Source organism: Tympanuchus pallidicinctus, unplaced genomic scaffold, assembly GCF_026119805.1.
Source record: "Tympanuchus pallidicinctus isolate F22 unplaced genomic scaffold, pur_lepc_1.0 scaffold3, whole genome shotgun sequence".
In the NCBI taxonomy this organism is placed as follows: domain Eukaryota; kingdom Metazoa; phylum Chordata; class Aves; order Galliformes; family Phasianidae; genus Tympanuchus; species Tympanuchus pallidicinctus.
In genome coordinates this window covers 37429269-37446232 of record NW_026294747.1, presented here as the reverse complement: position 1 = coordinate 37446232, position 16964 = coordinate 37429269, and the positions used below count along the sequence as shown (strand labels likewise).

Below are 16964 nucleotides of genomic sequence, written 5' to 3'. Positions count from 1 at the left end.
CTGTAACAGCCCAGCCTCCAGTAAACTGGAAACAAAGTAACCTGAGAATCATAGCCCTGAGAATCTGCTGAAGCTCTAGAAAAACAGCTAGTGCTGACTTGCCCCGAAAACCCCTTCCTTCTTTGCTGAAAGCTAAAATAAAGAACAAGAGCAGGTTCCCCATAATGGACAGCTAGAGATAAATTTCCCCCCAGAAAGAGCAGCATTTTCCGTAGTGGTGGCTGCATCATCATGGAAAGGCATCTGAGATGCTTCATTAGTCACTGCTCCTCGGTCATCTCCCCAAAGCAGCAGAGACTGAAAATACAAGAAAAGAGGAATGTCTGCATCTCTTTGCAAATGTGGAAATAACTGTGTTGCCAGTTTAGATGCCAACCAAAGAAACCCCTCTATACATTTTATGAGCCAAACTCCAACCTCTTCTCCAGTGCTATTCTCATCTGTAGCTAACTCCTTCAGGATGGGAGTCAGCTGCAGATCTGCACTACCAAAAGAGCCGAGTTTGTCAAGCAGATGTCTGTACAAGTACATCCAAATCCTACACATCACTTACGGCCGCCAGTGCCCACTGGAGCCTTGGTAAGGCAGCCCACATGCTGAAAGCTTGGCTGGAGGTGAGCACTCAGAGCTCTGCCAACTGTCCCCCTGCAAGGGGCTCCAGCAGCAGGGCCAGCAGAGGCCTCTGGGAGGAGTCAGGAGAACAGAGAAGCAGGAGGGAAGAAGGGAGGAAGGTACTGAGATGCCTAGAATATTTATTTTCGAGTCTCAAACAGTAAGAACCAGCAGGGTACAGAACAGACACAGGGGAACCCTTACAAATCTGTCACCCCCAAGTCTGCACATGTAGCATCAACCTGTACATAACAGATAAAAAAAAAAAAAAAACTTCAGGTGAAGTACAGAAAATGGCTCAGTGTCCTTTCTGCACTTTGGTAACATCTCGATGGCAGGGTTTTCGAGTTCCCTGTCACTCCACTGATCCTGGCTGTCATCACTTTAAAGCTAAGCGATGAAAAAGGACCGTCCCTTCCAGCTCTGGTGAAATGCGTCCCCAGAGCCCTCACACAGAGCCGAGCCAGGCCGTGGAGCGCAGCGCTGGGACGGTCAGGAGGCAGCGGCCGCCTCGGGTATTCCGGGTGAGGGAGGCGAGCCGCTCCGGTGCCCAGCACAGCAGCAAGCCGAGGCACGGAGCTCGGCCGCACCACCTACCGGCCGCCGCCGGACTCGATGATCTCCAGAGGTTCCTTCCAAGCCCTGCGATTCTGGGAAAAACAATGGGACTTGGTGAATCACGAGGTCCAGAGCTCAGCTGAAGGGCAGACCTCCTGCCATCGGCTCAAGAGCGCTCCCTTTGCTACAACAGCCCTCACGAGCACCAAGACTAAACCTCTGCTCAGGTACCTACAACGCCCTCGGTGCTCTGCAGGCTCCAAACACAATCCAAGGAGCTCACAGGGAAGAAGCACGGCACCAAATGTTCTGAGTGTGCAAGAGAAATGGCCGTGAATCTTTTTCTGGGTGAGTGAGAAGCCATTACTTAATCAGCTTCAACCTCCTGGGGTGGTGGGGCACAGTGTAGGTGCAGCCCACTGCACAGCTCCAAGCCATGGCCACCGCAGGACAAGATTTCCTTTTATCCTCACCCCTTCTCCCACAGAGCAGCTCTTACTTCCCAGATCCAGCTAGCAATACAGAGTCAGTTATCTGGAAATGACTGGTTGTGGTTTCAGGCTATGATAGATGGCACTCACTTATAATCCCTCCCTTCCTCTCTCCATTAATACTCCTCCTCCCTTCGCTTACCAGAAAATGCAGCAATGCTCCCTTTTGCCCGCCCCTCTCCTCCCTCCAGGCTATTCCTTTAGAGAATTGGCTCCACAGCTGGATTGTAAAATAATCCAGCTGTTCCTATGACAACATGCTGGCAGTGGGCAGAGATGACGCCAGCACACGATGTTGGCCCATTCACTACCAACACCCAACTCTGTTTGTTTTGGTTTGGGATGCATTTGTTTTGCTATGCGGGCAGCTCTGCCCAATGTGTTTCTGAAGGCCAGAGGGGCAGGAGGAGCCGCAATCCCAGAGACGCCAAAAAAGTTGCTGGCTCTGTGATTTACCCCCCCCCCCCCCCCTTTTTTTTTTTTTTTTTTAAACCCCAACTTCATCTGATGTGAGAATAAAAATCCCTCCAGGAGTCTTGCAGTTGCACCCAATCTTTGCAAGACTTGATCCAGAGCCGGAGTTGAAAGGCACAGTGCAAGACTTTGCACGTAAGGCTTCCAAGGAAAAGAAAAAAGTGCTAGGTAGAATCAGCGATGGCTATGAAGCTTTTACTTGAACATCTTGCCTGCCAGCAGAAAGACTGCCATGCAGAGGGAAGCAAATGATAAACTTGTTCCCTGTGTTCAGCCAAACACCTGGGTCCAGCTTCTCAGTCTCTGACAGGAGCTAGCTGGGATACCAGGGGATTCGGGCAGAGGCATTAGCAGAGGGATCTTATAGGGAAAGCTGAGCAAAAGGAGAGACTTCCCAAGTCTTTCAGCTGTTAGACCTTCTAAACAAGGTAAATTATTAAGATCACTCTGCAGAAAGCATCTACAGCTCTGCAGCTCCAAGGTCAGGGCTCCCACCAAAAGCAAGGGCAGTGTTTGACAGTCCTCAGACAAGGACAGCTTCCCCAGGGCTAACACACTTCACTCACAAGGAACTCAACACAGCAAAAGGCCACTGTTGCCAGGATGAACAAACAAGAGATGGAGATTGCCTGTACATTTCATTATGTCTGCAGTACCATTCTGAAGGTCTTCAGATCAGACAGAGCAAGGCACATAGGACAAGGCAGGACTCTACAGTTGCTAAGCTCTTTCCTTTTGAACCCAGGACATTAACCACCACCACAAGCTCAACAGTGGCCATCCCCATTGCACAGCTGACAGCAAGCACCAGGTCTCCCAATGCTCTGCTTTCCACATGCTGAATTTTAGCATTCTCCCCTTTGAGAAAAGAAAACCATGACATGAATTACACTGTTTCTGAAGGGAGATCTCCATGGGCCACTCAGAATACCAATGATCCATTCACCCAAGAAGCACAACAAAGTGAACGCATCTCAATCTATACCGTCTTGGTCCTCTGACCTGCATAGTGAGAAAGCGGATGTAAGAGACTGGTACAAAGGTACAAGGTACAAAGGAAGCCAGGAGACCAGATCAACACCTGTAGATCTGTCTTTGGTGAGAGCAGAGTATAACTAGAATAACAAAATAACTAGAGCACTTTGTAGCAATTACAGACCTGACAAAGCAAGGTGTATCACACTGCAGTCAGCAGGCATTGGATGGACCTTTGCATTTTCAGGAGGTTATCGTTCAAAGCTTGGCACAGCTCTGCTTCTGGGTGCCTCACTCTCCTCCACTCTCCAAAACTATTCCCAAGTTGCTCTCAGTGCCTGTCCCCTGCCTGTTTTTCAACCACATAAAAGTCCTAGCCATCAGTGGCAGCAGCAGCAGCAGGCCAGCGCTGGGCTTGGAAGTGCTGCAGTGCGCCTTCCCTCTTGTAGGAAAGAAGTAAAGGCAAGTTACTTTTTCTGAACTGGCTGCAGTGCTGCTGCTCACAGAGCAGGAGGCTCTACTGTGCACTGACCCAAACTCTTACCCATGTCTTACCCCTACCTCCCCTCTCGCCACACAAGGACTTTCATTCCAGGTTCAAAAGATTAGATATCAATATCATGAGCCATATGTGGACATACATTTTCCTCTCGCTATTCATTTTGCAGAAATGACACAAATAACTTATGACAGTGCAGAAAGTGTTGATATTCCTTCCTGCAGGGCTATGTTTTCCTGGTTTTTTTTTTGTTTTCACTTTAGAAGTCAGCCCTAGCTTATACGCAGAGCACAACAGCCTCCTCCATATCAAACAGCCCTTCAACCTGAGTGCCACCTGAACATCTCCTCGGCAGCATACTAATGCTTCCAGACATTCAGCCATGGGCTCTGTCACTGGCCCAACATCTCTTTAAATCTTTCCTGTGGGTATGGTTCAGAGAATCAAAAAACAGACTTAGCAAAACAGGCAAAAGCAAATACCTTCCCCTGCTTAGCAGCACAGCCGGTGGGAACCTCTCCCAGGTGCCAGATCCCAGCCCCATGATCTTTCTCACAGACTTTCTACCATTTCCTAGGGAAAATCTGATGGGAGGCTGCTGGGCCTCCAAATCTGCATGATGCTTATGGGATCATCTTGTCCAAAGTTTCATAAGATAAACTGCACCCAAGGTCAGCACATACACATATTCAAGAGGATTAAGCACAAGAGACCCCATCAGAAATTATGTCAGTTTTCAGACTGCACAGCTGATACACAGCCACACAAAGAACTCCAAGGGCAAGTCCAGCCACGTATCAACAACCTGTCCTTTCTACAAAAAGCCTACCTGTCTCTACCTGGTCCTACCCCAACAAAGCACCTATGGGAATTTGAAAAAGTTTGGGAACACAGTGGAGAAATATAGGCTCTTCAAAGCATGTCCCCAGCATCCTATTTTATTCTAGTTTTTATCGTAGGCACCATAAGGACGGTTGGACACTGGACTAAGTTGCCCAGCCAGGCCGCGGAAACTCCATTGCTAGAGATGTTCAAAATCCAGCCCAGCATCCTGCGCAACCCGTTCCCGCTCCGAGCAGGGGGCTGGAGATGGGCGCCCGGGCTCACAGCGCCGCCATTCAATAGCACTCACGCACGGCGAGTTACCTCCGCCTTCCTCCGTCAGCGCTCAGCTTCCTCGGCAGCAGCAGGGAGCAGCGAAAGGCGAGGAACGAAGTCACGCACCGGGCAGGCAGCATTCCCGCGGGGCCGCAGGGACGCGCGGCGGCCGTAAGGCCGGGCGCCCAGCCCCGAGCAGCGGCCGGGAACCGGGCAGCCAACAGAGGGCACTGCGCGATGCCGCCGGCGGGCGGAGCGCGGCTCACGGCGGGGCTGCGGCGCGGGGAGAAAGGGCCGGCTGCAGCCACAGCTGTCAGCGCTGGCGCCCGCTCGCGCGCTCACGGCCGGAGCCGCGGGGACAGAGAGACCGCCTCGCTGCTGTTAACGCGGAACGCTGCTCCTTACTTCCAACGCCTGTGGCTGCTGGGTTCATATTGCTCAATTCTCCTCAATCTCAAGATCTAATCGTATGCCTAACAAAAAATTACGTTTAAATTCTTACATAACCACATGACCCCAGGCGCTCCGGCTCTAAGAAATGCACGAAGCATTACAGGTCTGATGATGAAATCCCAAGTGCCTCCGAGAACTCTGCAGATACAGGACCTGGAAGGGGCTGACGAAACCCAGGAGACATAAACAGCCTTCTGGTGTTTCACTGGAAGGCTTTGCCATAGTTTAGGATCATGATGCACATCCACCATGAGACAGAACACTAAGGCTACAAAGATATTTTCACTCGTCAGTCCGCTCCAGTAAAAACTACAGGATGTTTGTTTAAGATATGGCTCCTTACATGCAGACAAGTGTGGAAATTCAGATTTGGGACTAAGAAGCTCTGGTGAAAGGGTGATGTTTCTCAGGACCCCAAAGACCCAGATTTAGAGGCAGCAGAGCCTAAAAGCACTGTTACCGGGTGTCTGACTTGTGTGCTGATGGGCTGGGTTCCAGGCATTCCCATGCCAGTCTCTCCAGAGTGTTCTCCCAGCTGGGGCTAACACATGTTCCTGGGGGTGGTAAAAGGGAACAGGAACCTCAGCCTCTGTCACTTGGCAGTTGGGAACTGTGCCCCTCCCCATAATTACTTATCAGCCAACAGGATTGTGGATGGCACAGCATAGAGTCCTGTCACCTAAGAAAGTTATCAACTCCTTTCAGAGAGCAAAGATTAGATTTTAAACTACTACAGGTAGCTCTACCAGAGTACATAATCCTGATTTTAGAGGTACTCACACAGAGGTAAGTTTAACATCTCTGGATTAGTTCCTTGTTACCACTGGATTGTTTTCATACCACCACCACATTATTCCTGTGCTCCTCCTGACCCAGCTGATCCTACTGATCACAGACACAGTGCATCACATCAGTTGGTTGGGGTTTCTGGAGGCTGTGTAGCCCAGTCCAGCTAAAAGCAGCAGGATTTGCCTCCTGCGTTGCTTCGGTATTAGCATTTGACTGATTCTGCAGTAACTTTGGTTAGGGACCATATTCAGCTGGAATTTAACTCCCACATATGAAAACATTTCTTGTGCCAGTGTAAATTCCTGAACTACTTCACTGAGGATCAAGCAAGTAACTATGAAGAAACCAGGAAGGAAAGAGAGTCACACAGAGCAGAGGTGACAGCAGGAACATCCATGTAGGCTGATTTTAACTTTCCCAAAACTGCTGTTTAGTGCTTCAACTTACCTGGATGTTAACGTGGGATCACACTCTTCACCCTCTTCATACAATTCTGAGAACAGCAGAATTAAATTTGGTTCTTAAGGCCTGGCACCAGCATATCAAAGAGAAGGAAGCCATCTGAAACACCAAGATAGATTGTACTCAGCTAATGTGGCACAAATGGACTTGGCAAAAAGGCAGTGCTGATCTGTGCGAGAGACCCCACTTTCTAAGGACCTGTCCAAATTTGGAGAATGAACTCCCTAGCGACAAAAAGACCCTTCAGTACATGCTTCCCCAGACTGCAAGGCACAATTCTTCCCACCTGCACTACTGGCACACCGTAACCCAATGTGGAGAGACGGGAACAAACCACACATTTACATATTAGTCTCATTTGAGGTTAATGGGAAAGTACTCGAATGCTACACTGAAAATCTCACGGTGAGACAGAACAGAACACTTCTATCATTAGGGCCCATAAGGAGGCTATGAGATCCCCAGGTGGAAATTGTGCTATGATACTTTGCCCTCATAAATACAGATGATTATTTCAGTGCATGATGTATCTTAAAAGGAAATACAAACCTCTGGTTAAGAGTCAGACTGGTCTTCAGCACATTCTGTGTCTGATCATCTGCAGGACACAACCTGTCATTCCATATCCAATAATTAAGCTGTTCATATGACAAGACTGAGGCTGTGAGGTCATTACCTCATGCAACTACACGTGCCTTAAATTAGCTATGGTCATCAATCTCACGCACATGCAACAGTTCAGCCCCTTAGCTGTGTTTGATACAACAGTAAGTAAAAATATGGCGTATAGAGGAAAGATAATGCAGATTTTGGTTTTAAGGTTAAAGTGGTTTGGTATGAGACTTTGTTAGGTTTTGATCACATGGCCTTATACTCAATTCCACGTATCTAACAAATGGAATTGGTTTGCACTTTGATCACAAACACAGGGACACTGACAGTTCCAGAACTGCTTTATTCGTAGCTGTTCTCTAGAACTAATCAGCAAACAAGCTGTATTTACTTTTGCCACAAAAGCATTTGTAAGTGTTCTCACATTAGAGGTAATAAAAATTAAGAGGAAAAATAAAATATTTCTACCCTGAAGTGCTAAAGCCCTCTTGGCAAAGACTATTTATTTATACATCACAGGGACAGGCTTATCAAGAAGCCACATTAATCCTGTCCAGGTATCAGGAGCAAGAACACTGCACTCCTGTCATGCCTTTGCACAAGGAGCAGAGCTACAACAAATGGTGTTCCATTAGCAAGGCTGTTACAAATCAGGCCTTGAGCAAATGCACTGGTATTAGGAGCCAGAACTGACACACCGTGAGGCATCTGCCCTCAGAATCACCCTAAGCATTTAGAGGTGTATAAAATATACACAAAACTTCTTTCAAATAAGTGTTCCTAACCAGGAACGTGCCTTCTGGGGAAGGGAGCTTGTTTGAGTGCCACTGTGCAGTTCTAATAGTTGTACAACCCATCCCAGCAGCTTGCCATGCCCCTCAGCTCAGCCTTCTTGAAGGCTTCAGCAAAGATCCTGAAGACAATCAGGTAGAGTAGCATGTCTTCTTGTTTGGTTAGTTCATCGTATTTGTCTTCAAACACAGCTACCTACCTACCTTTTGGTAAAATAAATCACTTTGTGTTTCCCTTAAATTCTCCCCAGGTAGTTTAGTAAGCTTGGAGCACTGAACGCTTTACACAGCCATTGCAATAAGTAAAGGACTTGTCACCAAGTAGGAGATGCAGTATGAAACTGGCTCAGATGTTGCAGTACAACCATGGAGCATGGGGGTAGCCCGGCCTCACACACAATCCTCTTTGGAGGCATACTATGCCCTGAACCATGCCCACACACCACCTTGGAGATTGCTAGTTGACACAGGCCAAAACCATTTCAGATACCAGGATTATTACTGTGTAACAGTCAGCAAGCAATCCCATGCTCATGCTTTCTGCCTACCCCCAGGCACAGCTAAGGAACCCAGGCTTGTAGCACCTCATTACAGGGAACTTGGCAAACTGCAGCTGGGAGGACCTGCAATTCCTATGAATAAAGCTATGAGGGCCTGAATTCTTTGAAAGTTTCAGAATGAAATCCTTACCTGTGCTGAAACATCACTTGGCTTTGTACTCAACTCTTATGTAATGGCAGCAAATTAGTTTATCTTCCTTTGTGTCCTCAAGGTTAGTGACGCAACACCATCAGGTCACGTTACTGTTGAGTTGAATCGCCACACCACACACTTGCATGTCGTAACAGAGCTTGTCCTTCTCTCAGCTGTGAGTTACCAGCAACTGCCATTCCTCCTACAATTAGGAGTTCAAATGCTCCACAGCAGAATCAACATCATTCTTACACAGAAACGCCCACTACGCTTCAGAGCAGTGCCAAAGTGATGTGTTACTCAAAACCCTAGCAACCTGGAAATACCTGAATCCTGTAGAATTTAGAGGATATGCCTCAGGTTTGACAATGCTACTCTGTGGCCCTTGCAATGCCGCTGCTCATTTAAAACAAATACTTAGTTTTGCAAACAAAAACAGGTAAATACTGCATTATGAGGTTGCCCCTTATCCCTTAGCATGAGAAAATTCAAGCTGGGCTATTTAAAGGGAGCTACATTCTCACTAAACAGAAGCTGTGATGCAGTCAGAATTCAGACTGCTTTAAAGTTTTTCCTGTCGGCAAAAAACAACCAGGCACAAGTTACAAAATATTTGTATAAAAACAAAACCCAAGCAGTGAACAGGAACTGAAAAATCTGTTCTGCAATCCAAAGATGCTAGGGAAAAAAAGGAACAAGAGCTCCATAATTGGAAGTAATAAAGGTGCTGTATTGCCCACATGTTAGTTATGACCGCCTTTTGTTTCCCTGTGGTATCCTGTTGATATAACACCGAGGTCCCTTGTGGATATCCGCTGTTTCCATATCAGAAGAAGAATAATACGTGTTTGTCGGTTTCACTTCAGCATCTCGCCGGGTCACCAGCTTGCCCGCTATGGCTGGAAAGCTCGCCAGAAGCCATAAGAACGACTTTATCAGCAAAAGATCTGAACGGATGAAAATTGTGGATGTATGAGATCACATCTGGTAATAACTTATACAAATTTCAAATACACCTCAGTAAGGAAGCGCAGAGTCAGAGCGAAAGTTTAGCTAACTGCTTACCAAACAATAGAGATCAGTCAGGGTCACACAGACCAAGTTTCCCTTTCTCTGGTTCTCCTCCTCTGCCGTCACCCACAGACTTCTGCCACTGGCTGGCAGCAGGCACCCAAAGAAGGCTGTAAGGACAAGGTAAGAGTGGGATGCTGCATCCCCAGAATATTTCCCCAAAGCCCCAGAAATTTACAAAAAGTAGATCTTCATCACTCAAAGAGGGCACATTGTTATTTAACAGCACTCACTGGCTTTTTCGTCTGTTCATTTTCTAGACTCGTGTGTAAGAAAAGTGCTATCTACAACACCTACCATGCCAACACACAACACAAAATGAACAACCCCTGGATGTTTAACTCTCATTTTTCCCACGTTTCATTTGATGCCTGAATTCTTGCCAGATACCTCCCTCACTGGTGCCTCTTTAAGGCTGAAGAGCCCTCATTAATTTAGCTGTTCCTCACACAGGAGCTGCTCCACAGCCCCAGAACATCATTATTTACCTGCACCTCTCAGAGCTCCAGGGCCTTTGGAAGGGAAGATGAGCACTGCACAGAGCACCCAAAGCTCAGGCACACCACAGGACCGTGCTGCATTGTGAATGCTGCGCTCGGCGTTGTTCTCTAGGCCACTGTTAACATTTGATTAGCTTATTTACCAAGCCTTGAGCCGAGATTCACACAGAACCATTATAATCTCAAGATCTCGTGCCCGAGCGGTAAATCAGCTTATAGGCTGATTCTTCACAGCAACATCGGAGTTGGACGGGACCCTGAAGGCCGCCCAGCCGCGGGCAGGGTCACTTGCGCTGCCTGTGCCAGCAGCCCTCGTGCAGGCACCGCCACTTGAGGCGCACACACCCGCTTCTGCAGCCAATACAGCGCCACTGCTTTTCCAAACCCGCATCTCCTCACGAGAACAACGCGCCTATCGACCATCCGTCAGCACCGATGACTTTTTGGCAGGCTTCCTAGCGCGACTGACAGGTTTACTGACAAAACAACAGCGAAACATGTGACAGAACCTGCAGAACGCACACCCATGGCCCGCTCACCGCCTGTACCGAAGCCTGTTACAGCCCTAAGGGCTCACGGGCAGCGGCAGACCGCCGTGCCAAGGCTCCGGCTCGCGCCCTTCTGGAACCTTCCCGCCGCAGAGCCGCACGCGCAGCCCAGCGTCCAGCGCCCGCGAGGGGAAAAGGGGGCCGCCGCTTTGCCATATATGGGCACGGCCGGAAGCACTTGCGTCACGGCGCTGGCTCGTAGCGTCTCCGCGGGGAGCGGGACGTCACGTCCCTGACGCGCCCGCCGCGCGGCGCCCTGGCAACCAAACAGTAAACACGGCGGCTCCGCGCAGGCGCGGGGCGGTTCCGGGCTCGGGCGGCGGCGCTCCCCGCGGCGCGCTGCGTCGGGCCGGGATGGGGCGCTGCGCCGCGTCCGGGGCGAGCGGCCCGCGGCTCCCGTCGGCCGCGACTCCTGGACGGGCTGCGGCCGGCGACCTCGCGGCGCTGCCGGGTGGGTGCCGGGCCCGACCTCGCGCGGGGGGAGGCGCGGCGGGGCTGCGGGGATCCCCGCCCTCCCCTGCCCGGGTCACCGCCGCACGCCTGCGCCGCGTTCCCCTGTAGAGGGCCGCTCGTGCTGTGGTACGGCGTTGCCTCTTGCCGTGCGTAACTGCGGTTCTACTTTTTCCTTGCTTTGCAGCTTCGTTTCTAAGAGCAAATTACGCTGCTGCTCTCGGTGGGATTAGGAGCACGGCAGGAGTCAGAAGTAATGCGAGTGTCGTTCGCTTGTGTTAACACCGTGCCCGTTGTTTTGTTTCCCCAAGCTGTGTGCCGGTATCTGTGTGATCCATCAGATACAGCCCGTAATTGAGGCACGTGCATTCGCGTTTAATCTATCCCGAGCGGAGGCTGCTGCACGGCTCCCTCTCAGGGCTCTGCTGAAGTCAGTGGCAAGATCCGTGCCAATTCAAGTGAGGTTTTGCTCCGCAGTCCTCAAATACTGGGAAGTGAGTACATCAGCCTAGTGACGAGCTGTACGTGGTACCCAGCACAGCCTGACTTCTGCACTGCCCCTGGGCTGCATCAAAAAGGGGTGGCAGCAGGGCAAGGCGAGTCATCGTCCCCCTCTGCTCTGCCCCTGTAAGGCCCCATCTGGAGTATTGCGTCCAAGCCTGGGGCCCCCAGGACAGGAAGGGTGCAGAGCTGCTGGGTGCAGAGAAAGGCACAAAAATGCTCAGACAGCAGGAGCACCTGTCTTATGAAGACAGGCTGAGGGAGATGGGCTTGTTCAGCCTGGACAATAGAAAGCTCCAGGAAGACCACACTGTGACCTTCCAGTACCTAAAGAGAGCTTAAAAATGGAAGAGACACTTTTTACACGGGCAGATAGTAATAGATGGGATGGTTTTAAAACAAATAAGAGATTTAAACGTTGGGGAAATTTTACACTGAGAGAGTGGTGAGGCTGTGGTGCAGGCTGCCCAAAAGCTGTGGTGCCCCATCCTTGGAGGCATTGAAGGCCAGACTGGATGGGGCCCTGGGCAGCCTGAGCTGGTGAGGGGCAGCCCTGCACGTGGCAGACAATGGGACTGGGTAGGCTTTAAGGTCCGTTCCAACCCAAGCCTTTCTGTGACTATGATAAGGCAAAGAACTGGGCAAGAGCCTGGGATTAAAGGAGTGGATCTCGTGTGATGCAGATTCTGACACTGGCACATGGTGGTCACTGTCACCGCTGCTGGAAGGAGCAAACCTCAGAGAGGCTGCAGGAGGACCATGGATCAGAACTCAGCCCAAGGTTCTGCTTTACCCTACCGAGTAATGGGGAGAGGCGGTGAGGCCAGGATCACCTCACTTGCCTCCAAGGGATTGCTTGGTATTTTGAGACTGCTTCTTCCTCTGTTGAACATGAAGCTCGCTGAATTCTCCAGCTAGGAGCCTGAGAGTCTTTTCAGCAGCAGACATGTTGTGGTTACAGATTTTCTGACTTCACCGAGTCACTTGTCTCTTGTAGCTACACCTACATGACTTCTGGGGTCAGTGCCACTGTGTGTTTGCTGCACCTTGGTATTGCCCTTGTGAATTAGAGCGATGCTGCAAAAGTGCTGAGCAGGTGGCATCTCAGTGGCAACCAGGGTCATTCCTTGTCAGTTGTCAGTGCTGCCTCCAGCCGTGTGTTGAAAGACGGAAGCAGCACAAGTGATGCTTGCCTTTGCACAGTGCGGGTGGTGTTGAGCAAGCCCCAGGCAGTGCAATACGCACTGCTGAGATGAGGTACATCCTGTGCGTGTTCTGGTTGGGACGGGGTGAAGAAAGCAGAGCTTGCAGCCATGACCAGGAAGCCTCCAGTTGCACAAACCCAGTCTGAATGACCTCCAGAGTCCTGTGGAGATTTCCTGAGCATGCTGTCACAGAATCTCAGAACTGTAGGAGCTGGAAAGGGCTTCTCGGGAATCACTGAGTTCAACTCCCCTACGGGTCATACAGGTAGGCATCCAGGCAGGTCTTGAATATCTCCAGAGAAAGATGTCAGGCACCTCTCTGGGCAGCCCATTCCAGTACTGTCACCCTCAACGTGGCAAAAAGTTTTCCTCAGAGGAAAAAGCAATCCTCAGCGAGCTGCACATAACAGCACAGCAGGCATCTTTGCCATCATCTTGGAAATTACATTCTCAATCAAGAGATGAGAGCAGAAGAGTCTCCCGCATGCAGAGAGACTTGCCCACCAAAGGAACATGTTTCGCTGTGCAGGCAGCAGGAAGAAAAGAGAGTAGCAGCCCCTTTAGATGAACCAGAGAAGAGGCTGCACAGGCAAGACCCTGGTGGGGAAGAGTTCCTAGAGCTCATAAGTTGCTTGCAATAGCTTGCATTCATTCAAGGACCAGGAGATCTGATTCTGGGGAAGTATATATTTTGCCATACACTGTTTTGTTCAAGGAGAAGTGTGTGTCAGCATCTCTCCATGCCTTTATGGCTAGAAGGCATTCAGTAGCTGCTCCTGGAGAAGCAAGCCCAGGACACATGGAGCAAGGCTGCAGTCCCAGCCTGTGTAGGGAGCTACACAGGAGGAAATTGGGCTATCAGCCACATGCAAGTGAGAGGGTAGACCCCAGTCTGGAGACAGCCTTGGTGGTTCAGAAGTGAGACCCCTCCTACTCTCCATTCCCTCGCACACCTCTGGTTTACGGCAGAAAGGCCACAGCAGGTGACAGGCAGAGGTGCACCAGCCCATTGCAGGCAGCCCCAGAAGGAAGGCCAGAGGAGGGGTGGCCCCAGCAGTGGGTGGGAAGGGCGTAGACACAGCCAGGCCTGACTAACACATCAGGGCAATGACAGGTCTGCACATAATGGCTTTCCCACCCCAATACATGCTATGCGTACAAGCGGTCAGATGTCAGTAAAAACCCCAACCCCAGGCAGAGTTCAGGGAGCCCCTTTAGGGTCAAAGGGATCAATGCAAAAGGTAAGGCTAGGACAGCTCCAGCACTCAACTTAAATGCTTTTATTGACAATGTCTCTGAACAATAATAAGCAAACAATGCTTAAGTTTCATCCAAATTCACTTTCCACATGTCAAAAAAGACCTCAAGGTAGAAAAAAATAAAATAAAAATATAAATATCTGAGAATCCATCTTAATAAATAAATTAAAAACACAATAAAAACGTTTTCATGGAAAACTTATGTCAGAACATTCAGACCACCTCAACAATGCATGATCAGTAAAGTTACAATGAACATCGATGTAGAACTACAGTACATGGATATAGCTATTCATCTACCTACTAGAAAATAAAATAGAGTCTCTTTCCCCCCCCCACGTAAGATGGGTCATTGCTAAGTCATCAGAACACGATATTGCCAGGAACACAGTAGTTATTGTTAATCAGCTGCACTAGATACAAGTTGGAGATACCCAGCACCAGGTTAATTCCAATCATTTAAAACCAAGGGATTAATTAGTTAATGCTAGTGATACTAAGGAGGGGGGGAGTCACCAACCCAGCCATGTGGGACATGCTACAGACTACCAGCTCTCACAGATGGGCCGTTGGGGACAAGACAAACTCCATGCGGTTTGCTACATCTCTGGAGGAGGTATGGGCCCAGGCACTCCACCAGGCCCCGGGCCCCGGCTGGACAGGGGGGTGGCAGCAGCAGTGCCCTCCCCAGGCCCGGGGGGGCATGGCGAGTCCGTGGGGGTGCGTGGGCAGGGGAGGGGGCCCGGCAGGTCAGTCAGTGCGGGGCGAGCCCCTCACAAGGCCAGCAGGGTGGGGGAGCTGAGGGAGTCAGACGAGGGCTCGTTGCTGCTGCTGCCCTTCCGGTGCGCAGCAGCACAGCTGGGGAAGGCGTCCGCCTCGGGATAGGTGAAGACAAAGGTGGAGGTGTAGGTGCTAGGGCACGGGGTGCAGGTCACCACGGGGGTGCAGAGGGGCTCCAGCTCCCCACCGCTCCCGGCACCCAGCGGCTCCCAGTCCGACGCGTAGAAGGATGAGGCCCCGGGCAGGTCCATGTCAGGCACCGAGCGGGAGGCCTCCCGCGGCCCCGTGGAGAACAGCAGCTCGTCGAAGGGCTCGGCTTTCAGCTCCAGCCCGCTGCCGCTGGGCTCCTTGGGCGGCACGGCCGGCGGCGCCTCGGTCATCAGCGGCAGGGCAAAGGCCTCCTCGGCCGCGGCGGGGCTGGGTGCGCCCAGGTCCAGTGCAGTGGCAGCCGCCAGCTCCTCGGAGAAGCGCAGCTCCTCGGGCATCTTGCAGGCTGGCCGGTGCGCCGCCAGGATGAACTCCAGCTTTTCCTTCTCCTTCAGCAGGTTGGCTATCTCTGCCTGCAGAGCGGACTTCTCCTCCTCCAGCTGGTCCGTCTCCTGCGGAAGACGAGAGGGGGCCGTCAGCCGGGGCCAACCGCTCCCGACCGCCCCCACCCGGGGGGTCCCCGCCCCGCAGCCCCCCGGGATCCCAGGGCAGCACTCACCGCCTGCAGCGTATCGGTGAGCTCCCGCCGCCGGTTGCGGCACTTGGCCGCTGCCATCTTGTTCCTCTCCCGGCGGATCCTCCTCTTTTCCTCCTCCTCCGGGGACAGCTGCGGACACAAAGTGCGGTCAGCGCGTCCGCCAGACCCCCGCCCAGCGCCCCCGCGCCCAGGCCCGCTCTCCCCGCTCCCCCTCCTCCCCTTTAGCCCCGCGCCCCGCTCACCTGCTCGACTTTGCCCCTTCGTCCGATGCTCTGCCCGCGGCCGCCCGGCGCCTTCAGCACGGCGGGGCGGGAATAGGCGGCGGGGGGGGCGGGCGCCGGGACGCCGTAGGGGTGCCCGCGGTTCTGGGATGGGGCGACTGAGGAGATGAGGGTGGGCTGCACCAGCCACTGCAGGTCGGGACTGGTGGAGATGGCCGTCACGGTGGGCACGAAGTTGGCGCTGGACACGGCCAGGTCGGTGCAGAAATCCTGCGGGACACAGCGTGGGGGGGGGGGGGAGAAAAAGAGAGTGAGGGGGGGCTGCGGTCAGCACTCCCCTCCGGGCCGCTCCCCGCCGCCCCCAGGGCCGCGCCGCCAGCGCCGCTCCGCACGAGAGCGGCCCGATATAAATATCTCTGACGTCCGCGCTGACGCAGGCGCCGCTCCGGAGTCTCCTCAATGAACTCGCGTTTTATCAATGAAGCCGCTTTACACACCCGCCGCAACGCGCAGCCCAGACCCCAGCTCCCCCCGCCCGCCCCGCGGCGGTGCCGCGGCCGCTCCCCACGCTGCCCCCAGCCCGACTTAAGCCAACCGCGCCCCTCGGGCCCCACACCTCTCCGACCCGGTCCGAGGCGCGCCCCGCAGCCCCCGCAGCCCCCCCAGCGCCCACCTCCTTGCCAGCACCGAATCCCGCGGCGGCCGCGCAACGGCCCTCACCTGCGAGTTGACGGGGGAACCCATGCTGGAAAAAGAGTCCGCCGGGGACGGGTAGTAGGTGAGGCTGTCCCCGGCCGGGGAAGCGCTGCTGCAGCGGGAGGAAGGCGCCTCGTACTCCCCAGCGAAGCCCTGGTACATCATGTCGGCTGTTTGCGTGGCCGGTCGGGGCCTTGCGGTAATAGCGGAGGGCCTTGCGGGAGAAGGCGAAGAGGGGCCGGCTACGTCCCTGCGTTCGGTCCGCGCCGCGCGTCTCCTTCTCCGCTGCCGGAGCTGCCTCTGCCGCTGGAGTATCGCTCGGCGCCGCCCCTTTATACCCTGCCGCCGCGTGAATCGCCTACGTCACGTGGGACGCACCACGCCCGCCCGCGGGGGGAACCGCTCTGCCCGCGTCCGCCTCGCCCGGCGCGCCAGGTCCCGCCACCGCCCCGCTCCGTCGCCGAGAGCGGGAAACAACGGGACTGCAGGGTGGAGAAAGCGTGGCGGGGCGGCGGGGCGGCGGGAGCGGGGCGGGGAGGGT

At 52.8% G+C, this 16964-nt stretch overlaps 2 protein-coding genes across 3 annotated transcripts in view; both read right to left on the bottom strand.

The window, feature by feature from the left end:
• Nucleotides 1–10740, bottom strand: part of JDP2 (Jun dimerization protein 2) — a 45236-nt gene extending 34496 nt beyond the window's left edge. The window contains exons 1-4 of one of the 2 annotated variants that reach the window (XM_052696072.1): nt 10603–10740; nt 9573–9688; nt 8505–9454; nt 6397–6510 (exon numbers count right to left, since the gene is read on the bottom strand). The gene's annotated coding sequence lies outside the window, so the exon portion shown is untranslated. Of the gene's footprint in view, nt 1–6396; nt 6511–8504; nt 9455–9572; nt 9689–10602 lie in introns of those variants that run through there. The other variant, XM_052696073.1, reaches the window with a different exon arrangement.
• Nucleotides 10741–14047: 3307 nt separating this feature from the next.
• FOS (Fos proto-oncogene, AP-1 transcription factor subunit) lies at nt 14048–16734 on the bottom strand. The gene is made up of 4 exons (XM_052696059.1): nt 16448–16734; nt 15749–15997; nt 15528–15635; nt 14048–15420 (listed from the first exon to the last, which is right to left on the bottom strand). The coding sequence occupies exons 1-4, from the start codon at nt 16586–16588 to the stop codon at nt 14815–14817; spliced, it is 1104 nt and encodes a 367-aa protein (XP_052552019.1). The 5' UTR covers nt 16589–16734; the 3' UTR covers nt 14048–14814.
• Nucleotides 16735–16964: the final 230 nt, after the last annotated feature.

Bases quoted from the DNA above. Each gene is read 5' to 3' on its own strand.
- FOS (XM_052696059.1), bottom strand. From the start codon at position 16,588: ATGATGTACCAGGGCTTCGCTGGGGAGTACGAGGCGCCTTCCTCCCGC. The intron at 15,998-16,447 runs GTGAGGGCCGTT...TGTGTCCCGCAG, and splicing joins GTTCCCCCGTCAACTCGCAG to GATTTCTGCACCGACCTGGC. The intron at 15,421-15,527 runs GTGAGTGCTGCC...CGTCTTCCGCAG, and splicing joins TCACCGATACGCTGCAGGCG to GAGACGGACCAGCTGGAGGA.